Source organism: Opisthocomus hoazin, chromosome Z, assembly GCF_030867145.1.
Source record: "Opisthocomus hoazin isolate bOpiHoa1 chromosome Z, bOpiHoa1.hap1, whole genome shotgun sequence".
Taxonomy (NCBI): domain Eukaryota; kingdom Metazoa; phylum Chordata; class Aves; order Opisthocomiformes; family Opisthocomidae; genus Opisthocomus; species Opisthocomus hoazin.
This window is the reverse complement of record NC_134454.1, coordinates 58,349,785-58,365,013: the sequence shown is the minus strand read 5'-3', so window position 1 is coordinate 58,365,013 and position 15,229 is coordinate 58,349,785. Positions and strand designations below refer to the sequence as shown.

Below are 15,229 nucleotides of genomic sequence, written 5' to 3'. Positions count from 1 at the left end.
AAAAAATTTACAACATTAAACTCAGCTAGTGAGTTCACTCTGCTCTCAAGATACCCATTTTAGGAAACCACACCCCTCAGAAAGCAAAGGGAAACTTACCATGAGAACTTTGTCCATGTAGAACTCCCTCCCAGGGCTCCCATCATTGTATTTTGTATCGATGGCAAAACATAAGAAAAGGACATCAACAACCATTTCATAAATGGAAAGGAAGCAGTGAGCAACCAGGAATGCAAAGAGGCAGACAATGATGAGTGGTAGCACCCAGATGGTGTAATCTCGTTGGTAATTCAGCAACATAATCCCAGCCAAACCTGTACTGCAGACAATCAGGACCTGGGGAAGAAAACGGAAGACAACTCTTAACGGCATAAGCCTTTTGATTTTTTTGTTTTAGTTTGTTTTTCTTCAACCTATGTGCTCCTTGCTCTGCCAGGCCTAGAACTAGGGGTTACAGATGCTAGCAGTAATGACATCTTTACCTCCTGGATACCCCACATCCCTGAGTGTAAATGACATGGGGAGAGGGCTGGGGGAAGGCAGATGTTGCGGGGATGATGTGTTTTTTATTTTGCTGGCAGAAACAACTTCCGAGCTTGTCTTCTCTCTCTCTGATCTCCGTACAGGGAAAGTAGATCACCATTCATGTGAGACACCTCATGCAACAGTCTCCACAGAACTACACTATGTGTGAGGCCCCAACAGATATTTCACTGGGTACCAGTTTGGTCTTTGGGAATAACAAAAGGACTAAAACAATTGTTGTGGCACTCAACATTTTTAACATTTCTGAATCTATTATTATGAACTGCAGCTAAATACGAAATCGCAAAACAGGTCAGCTTTACTGTGTTATGAAAATACTGGGTTGCACTGATAGAGGAGACATGCTGGCAGCCTAGCACTGTTTTAGCTGATGCTATTTTTTATACGCTGCACTGTTCATTTCAACAGTTCTGTCACCTGTGCACTTCTCTAATAATCTGAAAGTCATCTTTTCAGGGAGATGTTTCCTAACACCTTTCAGACACGTCCATAAAACCACATTATGTAATTTGATGGTCTCCCAAGCACCTGTATCTTCATTATGTGTTTATTTCTTCTCACGTTTTATTGACTTAATCACTGGATTAGAAGTTCAGCCCACTGTGCTCTGACTTAATAAAAGTAGAGGAATGTAATAAGGAAGATGGTTCAGTCTGAGCTGGCAGTTCCTCATAGCAGGCTCCTACACTACCTTCCAGTCCAATTTTCAAATCAATAGTGATCAATAATATGCCAATTTTCAGCATGAACCTGCAGAGCCCTCACTAAACAGAATTTAGAGGAAATGCTTCCTTTCCTTACAATTCTAGGTTTTAACCACAAAACGAATGAAAAACTCAGAACTTCCAATAGTCACTTTTCTCTTGACTCCCTAAATATGAATGCATGCAGAAGGTGTCACCACCTTCAGCTATTCCTTTCTGATCACTTTTACTTAACATAAGTGGGTCATCTGTTTATCCTCCCTATCCTGGACAGTTCCTTCCTGATATGATGCAGCTACATGTAATAAAGTACATGCTAAGAAACAGGAATTTGAAGGCATTTTCTATCTGGACTGCAAGTCATTCCTAAGGAAAGCTTGCTACTACATAGGTCGGTAACAGCTGTACACAGCAGAAGCAGACATACCTTTCCTAGAAACAGCATAAAATCCCCAACTGTGTTTATGGCAGCCACTCGCAAAGCATTTTCCACTAGAATAACAAAGGCATCCTTTGCTGAGGTGCAGAAGTTGGTGCTGTTGATAGCTGTGGCTGTATATGCGTTCTGGGAAAAGCAGATTGAAGATTTACTCATGGAATGATCAGAGATGTCAGACAGTGGGAGAGGGGGGAGAAGGGGGAGCAGATATGACTTCTGAGTAAGTCACGTAAGTCGCATGATGTTAACGAACAAAGATTCCCTTGAGAGCTGTTGAATCAAGCAGTACGTACCAGCTGACAGAAGACCGTATGAGGTACAGAATTACTATTATTCTCCTCCCTTGCTCATTATTTATGCACTAACAAGTTTATTCCAAAAAACTAATTAAGCAGAATTCGCAATTTCTCTGCAGGAGGAGGCGAGCAGTGGCATAACTACAGCAATTAAGTAGTTAGAAAAAATACTCTGGAAATATAAGAGAGTATAAGAAATATAAGAGAGTTTGAGCATCATACGAGTCCACCAAGATAATTTCTAGACATTTCGCTAGACTGCATTCAAAGTTAGCCAGGACAATTTTCAAGGATTGTACTGGCATTTTTTAAAATGCCTTCTTCCACTTTTAATTCTGTATTTCCACAAGCAAAAAAATGAACAACAGTGAAAGGGATATTAGACAGATATTTAGAGATGTACTTAACAGAGATGGAGCCACAGGCCAATAAAATCTCTTTTACAAAGGGGTCTGACCAGCCAGCACGTTGCAACTTGCAACTCGTTTTCCACTTTGCAGATGATGAAGACAATTTGATGTTAGGTACAGTCTTTCAACTGTGTGAACCCTAAACATTGCAGCTCGAAAAGCTTCGTTCTCTTTTCACAACGGACTTATTTTGAAACTAAGATACAGTTCGATATAGTGGACATAGGGAGGAACATCTCCAACCACTAACCAAATTATTAATCAGTTGAGATACCATGTTCACAAAGATGAATACCAGCTATTTTTCACCTTTACAAGGTAAACAAAGACTAATGTAGTGATTTGCAGTGTAATTTCAGTAATGGAGACAAGACTGCAGTACAGTCACTGAATTTGAGTTCCAAAGTATGATACCATATGTACCAGCCTCAGACTGCACTCTGGGAATCACATACATTATCAGCCCTCACATAAAACTTGAATATAGAAAATCTTACCTGATTTAAGTAGGTCAGGCACTTTTCTAGACACCAAAGGCAGCAGATGCAGGCTTTGAGCATACAGCGAGCACAAGCATTTTCCTGGGAACAGAATGTGGGAAAACAAAGATAAAGAGTAAAACCAACAGATTTTAAGAAAGCAATATTCATTTGTGTTTCAGTACCTGATAACGTGTTTGATAACTCAAGCAGTCCCATGGTCCTTTAAAGACCAAACATTCCAGAAAAAGACTTCCAGGCCCCACACAGACTAAATTAAATTACCTGTAAAACACGTCAGGCATTGAGTTTCAGTAAGAAAATGCAATTTGTTTCTCTTACTTTTCCTTTGAGTTGTGTATGAATATACATAAGAATCATTCGTGGTATCTTCACTAGTGTGATAATGAAAGATCCTTTTGCCACCGTTCCTAGGTGGTAACAAACAAGACGATTAACAGATGCCAGAATAGGAGTAAATGGCAAATTCCTTTTCTCCCTGGTGAAAAAGGAAAAAGAATAAAGTAGAATGAATAATATGTATGTAGTATCATCTGGGAGTACTACAAAGTCTCAATAAACTAACATGCAAAATGAATGTATCATCCTTATACTAGCTTTCAGTGTCTACTGTTCACACAGACAGGCTGTGCAAGTCACAGTTTTGGCTCTAATGCAGTAATAGGATAGGATAAGGAATCAGTATGTCTCAAGGGTAGTCGTTCTAGCAGTTGGCTACATTACCACTATCGCCACCTAGCAGTTTCTATAAAATTACATTTGATGGTGTGCAATTCAAAACGTTCCAAAAAAGTGAGAAACAAATCTAACAAGCTATTTTATTGCAACACAGCTAGAATATTTTTAATCTATCAGATAAACAGTCACTTTCACAGTTTTGACGCAATCACCTCTTAAAGTTTTTATTTATATTTCTTACCAAGAAAGCTACTTCTATTTCTCTTTCAAAGAACAGCTTTATTCAACATTTATGGAGTAGGTCTTCTTCTTTATTAGAAATATGAACATAATACTAAGCATATTAAAGGAACAAGTGGTGACATTCCAAACATAAAATATCTGCTCAGCTTGGGAGAAAGCAATTTCATGTGAGTTGCATTCAAAAACACAAAAAAGCAGAGTCTTCATTCCATGAAACTAAGACCTGCATAACTTAATCCTGAGATATTAATAACTAGAATAGGTTTACCCAGTATTTTCCTCCAATTTATTTTTAGTGCTCAGGTGGGGGAAGCCAAATTCTATTCCCTTTTGGACACTGTCACATAAATGGTCTGAGCCTTACACCCACGCAACCCAACCGCTTCCTCTTCTTGGGGTAAATGTAACTGAGGGCAGAGTCGGTAATGCAAGAACGCCTTGAGGCCTGTTACTGCCTGAGTTGAAAGGAAGCCGTCTGGCTAAGGTGAATGAACAGTGAACATATATAGAACATTGCTCCACAGACAACTTCACCTCATTTGCTGTGGAAAGCTGCTAATTTGCAAAATAATGGGGATGCCCTTTCCTTTCTTACTGACTCACTTTTCATATTAGAATTGTACCTTAAAATGCCGAGAAGGATAACAGTAGGGAGAAATGGGTACTTAATAACTTCAAATAAAATTTCTGTTACGAAATGATAGGCTACAGTTAAAGGAAAAATCATTCACCCTCAGGTGATAGAAAACATATAAACTTACAGATGAAGCATACACGTTGCTAAGTGATCTATTTTAATACAAAGTTATCCTCCCTCCTCTGTATTTTCCTGGTTCGTTACTCAATATAGTTTAATTATTCACAAGATTGCATCCCTGTAACACCTTGTAATAACTTCACAAAGGTATTTCATGGGTATACTGGAGGACTTCATCATTAATAAAATAACACAACTTCTGTCAGCACAGTGAATTAATTCTTTGCCTTTGATATTGTTTTAAAGACTAGGGCAGATATGGAGTCAAATGTAATTCATATGACAGTCTCAATTAAAAAGACAAACTAATTAAACATTTCTGATCTGAATCATGCACTTGATAAATGTCTGCATGCATTATTTGAGAACCCATTTTTTAAAAAATCAGACTCTAAAAAGCATGTGGCAAGAATCGAGTGTGGCTGCTAGATACCATTAGAAATTTTATACACAATATTCTTCATACGAAAGGCTAAAAACACATACCAAAAACCACAGCTGAACTAAATGTGTATTTAGGATGCCTCTTGGGGATAGCATCACTCCAACATCTTGGTTTTCCTTTCTTAAGTAAACCACGATTGCCAAGTATCTTGTCAACATCCTCCACTCATTCTGCTCTTTATTCAGAGGAGTTCTATTTCTATTGTTTGGAAAAGACTTTGACAACATCTGAAATAAAATTACTCTCCTAGTTCTTGAACAATGATGTAGCAATTTTGGGTGTGTTTTTTTCCTGAAGAAATGTATCGTGAACTACCAGAAGCAGGATGACACATGGAGAAGCTTCATCAACTCTACTTTTATAAAACAGATACTAGTGTACTTGCTTCTTTTCCTTACCAAAAATATTGCCATAGTTCTGCTCTACACACCAAAATGTAATACTCCAGACTACTGAAGTGCCATTTATTCTCATGAAATACTAAAAAAGTACCTGATACCATTTTTTTCCTGAAGAACTTGGGTCCTAAATGGCTAAAACCAGAACCTGAATTTTCAGTGACTTAAGGTAAATTTTACACAATTGTAATTTCAGAAAAGTTTTCAAATACTGGAAAATAAAATCCCAAAGTTAAGTTTGTGATTCTGAAATCAGTTTATCCTCTCTGTGAAGCAAAATTCTTGTGCCTGAAGGCTGGTAAAACCACTGCTTAATAATTAGTATTGCCTTCTTTAATGGCTAGCAGATAATGTGCAGAACAGCCACCATAAAGCATGCCCTGATACACACCTTAGTACACAAATATAGGAATGAGACATGGAGCTTTAATGCACACACATTGTGTATCACTTTTTATCTGAATACGATCTGGTCAGAATCTATATGTAAATGATGACTCTAATAACACCTTAAGTAATCACATGCAAGAAAGATTAATGAAGCACTGTAAATAATTTAAAGGGCACTGTTTTGCAATTAAAATAATAATCCTTTGCTTTCAATATTTTCTCTCTACCGAGCGTAACAGCATTAATTATTAGCATTACAGATGATCTTCCAGGTTCATTTTGCTTTGTAAACAATTATCTATGTCTGTACAACAGGCACAGGTCACAAGGCAAACAAGACTTCAAATCCTAAATATCAAGAATAGCATCTAGAATCAGCAAAAGAGATTATTTTAGGACTTTACACGATTTCAGAAAAGTCAATACAATTCAACTGCTCTCCAGCTTTCACGATGGAAGCAAGTATTCTCCCCAAAAGCTGTGCTCTTCATTATTTTTGTTAATCGCATTTCTAGGCTGCTCACAGTAGAGTTGTCTAAGCTGTCCTTACCTTGTAAAATAGTATGTCACAACAGCCCCTGCTACTGTCATCTGCTGACAGGCTAGAATAAATTCACTGATCCAAATCAGTCCCACTACATGGTACCACCACATGTATTTCAGAGGGCCTGCCATCCGAAATTCAACAAATCCTTCTTCATTTGGGACAGGACTACCTAGAAATAAATGAAGGTAAAAAAGGAAATGGTGTTTACATAACTCAGAAAGAAGAAAGCACACGGTATTAGCAGTTCATAACCATCTGCAGCAGAATCCCTCTAGCTTCTACTAACAGTACTAAATGTCAAGTTTTGGAAGACTGTTCAGAGGAAGAATACGGCTTTTGAGACAATCAGTATAACGGCATTAGAAAAAAAGCACCAAAAAAATATTCTGACTGTGCTCAAAATCCTGCAACACTTCTTTTCATTTCATTTCAAGCACTCCCAAGTGCTTTCTGAGCATTTGTTTTCATTTATAGCCACATGGTGTAAAGTTCCAAACCTAACCACCACCAAATAGCAAAAATCCTGACAATTAAACATAATAGATGCCTGCCTTAGTCATTCTTAATTTCAGTCTGCTGCTCTGTTGATATTATTTGTAGAATCAGAATCAGTATTAAACTTCACAGCTCCTTACATCTGGATGTCAACATTAACAATCACTTTTGTTTTCCTTATGGGAAGTCTTTGCGCAAGTATCTCACCAGTATTTGCAGCTTTAAAGGTATTTGCAGACATAAGGAGCAGCTTTAGATATTCTAAACATATAACTTCACACATCCAGAAATCCACTGATCCTTTGTCTCATCTGAATAGTGATCGCATGTGTTGAGACTGACAGTGCATGTCAGAACCCTCCTAGCATAAGCTCTATTTCAATGTGTTAACCCACACGGAGACATTTCATCTTGGAGAACAGTTATGTGAACAGCTCATGAGATTCAGAAAAACACTGAAGGTAACATCACATGTACAAAACGCTTACCTGGAAAACCATTGTTTAGACTTAGCATTGATAGCACCTTCTCCATCTTCATAGCTATGATTTTATGCTTATATAAAAAAATAGTAATTTATTGTGAATAAATTGAACTATTGAATTAATTTTGGTTTTAGTGAACAAGCTCTTTGTAAGTGTAGGCTTCTTCCCAGACACAGATAATGTACACTCCTTCAGTTCTCCTGGTTTGGATTGAAAAGATCTGGCCCTGTTTGCACAGAGATTTTGTTTAACTGATATCACTGAAGATAGTGAGTGCATATAAAGCTAAAAACATAAATTAAGTCTTTGCAGAATCAAGGACAATTGAAGAGTTCTGTCAGAAAAATATGATATCAGCCTAAATTCTGCTACAAATTTAGTCCCTGTGTAGTGGTCTTTAAATCACAGTGAAGCTTGCAACTGAGACTTAACTCACATTCAGAGGTGAACATTTTCTGCATGTAACACAGCATGTAATGAAAACAAAAAATTGCAACAGTAATGAGAACAAGAACACGTGAATTCTATTGCCTCCATCCCTTGCCAAGAACTCAGGCTACGAAATAAAAAATATTTATCTTGTGTTATCCTGAAATGGCTTTGTTACCTGAAACATTGCTACTTTTGGATCAGCAGTAAACAATGTATTTCAAAATTCTAAGCTTTTAATAATGAATGATGGTCTCTACTGTCTACAGCTTACCACAAAATAACACAGACCTTTCCCATTTTAAAAAGCAGTTGTTAGATTTCTTGGCTGAAGTAACTAAGATTTGAAACTACAGGATCAACTAAATCTAGAAGCTCTTGTCAGACCCTGAACACAAACAAAACTCTCACCTTCTATGCACTTCACAGCTGGCAGAAATTGCGAGTACACTGGCTGCTCTCGCATATGGTGCACAAACAGCAGAAAAGTCTCCCTAATAATCCTGGAAAAAGCTGAAATACTACTAGGCACCTAAGTTATGAACAACTAAACACTACTTTGAGTATATTTACATTTGGGAGACAGTAAATGTGTGCAATAGCCCTTTCATTACTATGTCTTCATCTGTGTGAGTACTGGGTACAATACAGTACAATGCCTTGTGAGATCAGCTGTAAGATTAGCTGGTTTTGACCTGTTTATGTAAAATTAGAGGGAATTATTTGCAAAATTGTTATAGCAGTCTTATTAATGGAGTGTTGTGGTTTACAACATGCCAACTTGCATCAAACCAAAAGCTGGCCTAAGCCACAAAGTAACATGCTGGGAATGCAGACTCAAATGCACAACTTTATTGAAACAAGTGTTTTGAAGTCAGTGAAGCAGACAACAACAGAAACCTAATACGTGGGTTTTCTTCTAGAGAGTTCCACACGCTTTTTAACCAACTCTGCCTGAAATCATACAAAAACGAAGTGGAATTTATTTAAAATAAGCCTGGTAGCCGCTTACCTGTAGTACCAAGAAAAAGCAGGACCGTGATCCAGTATGTCCAGAAGAGGATAAGCACAAAGAATGTCCAAAATGGCTGGAAGACTAGCAGTGGCAGGTGAATGAAGACCTTGCCGGCCACGTGGAACAAGGCAATGGTAAGAGCTACTCGTTTGCGCATAATTAACATTATTAAGAACAAGATAACCTAGAGGGAGAAGATCCCAAACCACATTTTAGAGAACTGAAAAATAAGCAAGCTATCATTTTGCACAGCTAGGATATTCAAACACAGCAATTTAACACACACTATACCTATAACATCACAAGATCAAAATGTAAAACCTCTATCAGCTTCTTCTGGTGCTAAATTATTTTCCAAATTATACTTTTGGGGAATTCCAATCTCATAATTATGTATTTGGAATCATCATCAGCCTCAGGCTTATGAGATTAGACCAGATTCTATCCTCAATTATGCCTTTACAAACCAGTGAAATCAGCAAGATTTAACAAAGAATACAATTTAACATCTATATTTGGGCTTGTTGTGGTGGACTTGTCATACATGTTAGTCAAACATTGTCAATTTTTGGTAGTAAGTAACTCAGAAACAAACAGCAAGGCCTAAAGAAGATAAATTGGTTCAGTAATTATTTTTAGTATTCTAGTTCACAATGATCCTTGTGTAAATGGAAGAAGTTTGGGAACAATCGATTTCAGAAGTAGGAATGGTCTAAGGACTTTCAAATAAACTGAAACAATGAAGTACCTCTGAACTGGGAACCTAAGAAAAATCTCGTAAGTGAAACTGAATTGGGAGTCCAATATTGTATTAATTCATGGAAGTCCCTGCGGACATTTTACAGTAGAGGAGAGTAGCTGCAGGGTCTCTCCTGACTCAAAAAAAGATATTACAGAACAACGCCTGGAAGCCAAAAAAAAAAAAAAAAAATCACGCAACAGAACTTGCAATAGAAATAAACTCTTCAAAAACGTGTGCAACAAAAACCTTTCACCTGAATAAAAAAATAGAGACAAACAGGAAGACAAAAGCATACCGTGAAGACTGTAGCTGAAATGGCATAGATCAGAAGAGCCTGAAGATTGTCTTTGGCTATTTGAGTCTCATCAGCACTGGCAGATATTCGTTGCTTAGCATAGAGCCACCACAGAACTCCTGTACCACCTATGTTTTAGACAAAAAAAAAAAAAAGAGGATAACTCAAAGATGCTCCTTCTATGTAACACAGTTATACTACTTAGTACCAAAGAAACAACAGTTTTGAATGCTCAAGGGCACTTACGGCTAACCCAACAGGAACTTCTGAGGATGTAGAAGTGCCCTCTTCTCAAGTGGATATACTCTTTCCTCAGTCTCACCCTGCTATGACCACTTATGGGACTCGCAGCTCTTAGTGTTTTAGGGTTAAGTGCGTGAGAGTCCTAGTTCATGGGGAGCCCTAACAACGAAGATTACATTAGACAGCCAACAGAGTAACAAAAAGAAGAATAAAGAGTTTTATGGTAGGATGTATGTATATATAACATGGTAGGAAGTAAGAATTTAGGAGGGGGACCAGAGAGGGACCATTGTATCAGGATGCAAAATAACAAGAGGAACAAAGAAGGAGTCTACAACTCCTGGGAAGACTAATCAAGAAGAGAAGTAACAGCCCTGACATTGAAAACAGCACCTCAGCTTAATGACACATAGCTAGACCTGCATCAGACAATGTCTTGTGAGCACCGAAAAAACGTCAGTGAAAGGCTCAGGAGGCCAATGCAATATGAGGCACTTTCTTCTAATCCCTGTTATGAAATCCTAGCCTTATGGCCAGAACTTCATTCTCATATTCGAGCTACCCTTCCAAGGCAGAACTTTTCTTAAATACAAGACTCCTGCCCTTCAGGGAGACTTCTGAGTATCTCTTTCAAGCATCCTTCTCTGTTCTGTTGTTATTTCTGAGTCAGCTGCATAAACTTATCTAGAGATCACAAGTCTTTGCTGAAGGTACTCCATTCAGGTCCAAAATGCAGGATGCTCTTATGGCATCTCCTAAACAAACAGTGAATACCGAATAAGCAGTATGCCTCACAAATGACATGCTCTTATTCATTCTGTGGAATGGATGTGATTTTTTAGAACATAATAACATATGGCAATAAGTCATTCAACTCTTTCACTCAACATAGTTGCCCAGCTTCTAAAGAGAATATAAACAGAAAAAAAAAAAAAAATCTATTTTTTCCCTTTTCTGTGGTCAGGGATCCCGTGAACAGTACTGCAAAAAACCAAGTGATCCTGAAAAGACATAGATGGTCTGGTGATTTTTTTCCATCTCTTGTAGTCATGCATTGCAAGAATTAAATTGCTAGTACTTCCTGATTTAATTATTCTATTTTTGCTCCTTCCCTACAGCCATCCGCCCATACATTTTGGCTTTGCTACTAAGTAACAGTAATATAAAACTTTAATTTTACAAATGTAAAAGTTAATATGATAACGCAATACTATCTTCAGGCAAGTGAAACCATTTTGGATGAGACAATGTCTGGCCAGTCCCACGATGGCATGGCTGGTTGCATTTCACACATGACCTAGGCCATGCAGGACTTCCGAGTTGTATGGAAAGACAAGAATTTGATTAGAAACTCTAGAAAAGCACCTCTGGTTCCTCTCCTCAAGAACAGATCTTAGATACACCTACAGAGAACTGCAGGGTTGTATGGACACGTCTATATCCCGAGGGTCCCCTGAGGTTTCACGAACAGTAATTGCCCTTTGACTCCTGCACACCTGGATATGCTCAGCAGGTGGGAATGCCATCGGAAACTCCTAGACTAGCTGTCTTTCTCACACATTTGGAAGGCAGGTCAAGAAGTAGGCAATGTTTGGGGCTGTGCTACGAGTGCTGTGAGGAATATCGCTGTACGGGCTCTAGCGAGACAGACTTGACAGGAAGATTGCCAGCCAAGCAGGGAGTGCAGCAGATCTCTAAGGAGCAACGTACTCTCTGCGAGATGATTGCAATTGCAAAGGTGGCATTTTTGTCATTTGTCTTGCAAGGCACTCAAAGGAAAGCTGAAGGGAAATGCATGGTCCGAGATCTGTGCAGGATATAGCTGGCCTGAGGACATGGAGCACAAAGATTAGAACTGGACATTCAGAAACTGGGAGACAAACAAGACTTACCAAGTGATCCCAGAATGACAAGAATTGTTAAAATCCAGACAAGTACTCTTGAAATGTACCTGATTATAACCATCAAAATCATGGACAACACTGCAAAAGAAGACAAATAAAGTAAGTAGAGGAATTATTTCAAGTAGAAATCGCCTTCCTAATTTTCCCACTGCACTAAGATAACTGCCTCCTAACAGAATTTTTAGACAGAGATTTATTTTCTGAGGCTTATAAACTCACTGCACAGATAGTTACGGAAATTAGGCACCTCTACACCTTCTGCTTTGACACTGTTGATTAAAACAAAGAGAGCATAAATACATTTACATGGCACATTAAGTACAAGACATAATGTGTACATACAGACTGAGATGTATTTAGACAATGACAAAACAGACAGAAAGACATGACAGTACTCTGAGTCTGGTAACATGAGCACACCTCCTGAGGACCAGAGTAGAATCGGCACTTAAACACACTTGTCATACAAGTGCAGATAATGTGACACCTGTGTATTCCAAAATGTGATGCCAGTAGAAAGTAAAAAAATCACTACTTCATTTTCAACGTTCAAAACGAATCTTTAACAAGTTTTGTTCATATAGTTCCACTGCCATTCAGGAACCGCATGTTAAAAAGCCCTCTACAATCTCAGCCAACTAAGATTTAGCGAGTGGTGTGTGTAAGAGCATGCACATACTTTTGCATATACTTAATTGAGTACAGCAGTTACATGAAAACCACTAGAACTTGGCTTTCTGAATCACACAATCTTACCCACTGTTTAAAAATAAATAAATTATCTTTAACTACAAAGGTATGGAAAATATTTTTGAAATTAACTGTATGTAAAACTCGGTACTCAACTTCCCACTCTAAGTCACAGCAGCACTGCTAATCAGCCCCTAGCTTTCAGATACAGAACAGTCTTTCTACCATATTATTGAATACTACAGCTGGCAAGATAGAAGAATAAACAGCTTTCCAGTTATGGTTGAAAAAATACTCAATGGTCTTTTGTGTTTTGTGGGTTTTTTAATGGTATATAGCATCCTCCTTTTGTTTTTTAACCACAAAGGAAGACTGAAAACAAAGGAATTCTTTATCTGGTACAGCTTCGCAGTGTTTCTTTCTGGAGCTTCCTATTTTGGGATTTCAGATGTCAATACTCAGTAGGAGTAAAACAAACTCATTAGAAAAGTAATTTATGTGGGTGAGCAGCATTCCACCTTAATTCACAAGAATTTGTTAAAAGAGCACTTGAGTCCAGTGCAATGCGTCACTCTGTGGGCCAGAGGCATCTCGCAACTGTAAAAATGATTCAGCACCTCTATACTGCTGGGAATTTCTCAGACAAGGCTGAAATTTTCAAAGGCCTGAAACTTTTAACCTTGGGGGAAGGGGAAGAAGGGAGTTACATATAATAGAACAAATGGGCACCTAACATTCTTGTTTTCTCTCTGGAAGTTCTCATACCCCTGCACAAGTATGTTAAATCAAACAAAGTAAATCCCCTACATTTTAGAAGAGTGTGCTGTTGTGCACTTCTCACCCTGTCCTTTTTATTTGGAAAGGGTTTATTTGGACTTGGGTTAACAGAAGATGAATATTAGAAAGGGGAAAGGTAAATATTATAATAAAAATGAGGATAACGGGGATGCTCTTTTAACTACACCAAAACTAATGATGGCTAATCAACTGCCACACATCCTCTATATCTCATAATCAGTGGAAGAAGAGAAAAAAACACGAGTGCATATGTATATTGCTTCTGAATAAGTTAGCCAGCTGTCAAGTAACATTTAAAAAAAGCATTCTGAATGATTTTCTAAGGGCTCATTGCTATCATACATTTTTTTGCTCATATTGTGGTTAGAGGGTGTTAACAATCTCCTAATGCAGTACTAAGAAATAGCTAGTAATGAGAAAAACAATTACCTAGTGATAACAAGCAAAGTCCCATTATAATCTCTTTGCTGGTCATAACTCCACTAATCAGCCTGTGTAAGACACTACTGTCACTGACAAAGGTGATCAGGGCCTCTGCAAACTTGGCATAGCAGGAAATGTTCACAGGAGCACAGCGATGGAAGAATGGAATAGGTGCACTGGTGACACAAGAAAAAAAAAATCAGAAAAAAAAATTACTCCTACTTCATACAAATGCCACATCAACACACAAATGAAAAGTGAACAGATGCAACCACGCCACCCTCATAACATGATAACCAGAAACCATGTGTTGAATGCACAAGTGCTTGCTGGAATGAGGATGATCATAATGGGAAGTGATGCAGCTCTTACAAATAACTCTGTGAGGCTGGAGTACACAGTCCAATAGGAAATTATTCCCCTCCCACCCCTAATGGCAAAGCTCAGAAAATACATATTCCTATTTCCGCTTAAACGACTCTCATTCAAGTGTCAGGTGGTGAACCAGCAGCTGAAACAATGCCTTTCACTCGTGTTAGAACAGAATACTGGCTTATATTTGCAGCAGAAGAAATCCCAGAATGACAATAGTCCTCCTGCAAGCGAACACGTTATGCTAAAAGACATCAGCACTTACAACTGCTGCCAAGCAAAACCAATATATTTATTCTTAGTTATCCCCATACTAAGCTTCCTCTCTTGATTGAACATTGCAATCACAGTGTTTAGTTTCATTAACTTTGTTAAAATTATGCACTACATTCTTTGCAAAACATGCAAAGATGCCTCTACTGTTTCATTATTCCTGAACTATTTTGGAAACTTCCTCCCCCAAAACAGTGATGCTATGCATTAAACTTTGCAGAACGCTTAGCAGAACCTGTTATCAAGTCCATCAGAAGAAGACAGAAGAGAGCAAAACTTCTCGTTAAAAGTGGGTAATTTTGTTTTCTAAATGCTTCCCATTAAGTAGCTGCCTTTCTTGATCATAAACTATGTCAGATCTCAAAGAGGCCTACAAAATCTTTTGATCAATCTTCCCAATTACACCTCAGACACACGTTCCATGAATTACATGTTCCTTCTTGTAATTGTATCCAGTGAAAGAAATTACTTTCATACCAAGTCAGTTTTTTCTTCTAACCTCAAAATTTGTTTCACCCTCCCCAGTCTTCCTTACTTAGAAGATTTCAGTGGGCTGTAGGAGCAATGCACATAATCTTTTGAAGTTTCCCCATCTCAGCAATGGCCTATAAATCAGCAGTTTTCTGTACTGAATAACTATTTGTTAAGCCCAAGCATTTCTGAAATTCTGTCATTTTAAACACATAGTGAGTAAACCAGCTGCCTTAGGCAC

General features: G+C 38.0%; 1 protein-coding gene across 3 annotated transcripts in view; it reads right to left on the bottom strand.

The window, feature by feature from the left end:
* Positions 1 to 15,229, bottom strand: part of SLC44A1 (solute carrier family 44 member 1) — a 69,591-nt gene that overhangs the window by 10,549 nt on the left and 43,813 nt on the right. For all 3 annotated transcript variants that reach the window (XM_075447228.1, XM_075447229.1, XM_075447226.1), the window contains exons 6-14: positions 13,879 to 14,048; positions 11,950 to 12,039; positions 9,815 to 9,942; positions 8,775 to 8,961; positions 6,357 to 6,522; positions 3,217 to 3,373; positions 2,893 to 2,976; positions 1,678 to 1,815; positions 100 to 336 (exon numbers count right to left, since the gene is read on the bottom strand). In XM_075447228.1, coding sequence (XP_075303343.1) covers positions 100 to 336; positions 1,678 to 1,815; positions 2,893 to 2,976; positions 3,217 to 3,373; positions 6,357 to 6,522; positions 8,775 to 8,961; positions 9,815 to 9,942; positions 11,950 to 12,039; positions 13,879 to 14,048 — 1,357 coding nt within the window. The remainder of the gene's footprint in view (positions 1 to 99; positions 337 to 1,677; positions 1,816 to 2,892; positions 2,977 to 3,216; positions 3,374 to 6,356; positions 6,523 to 8,774; positions 8,962 to 9,814; positions 9,943 to 11,949; positions 12,040 to 13,878; positions 14,049 to 15,229) is intronic.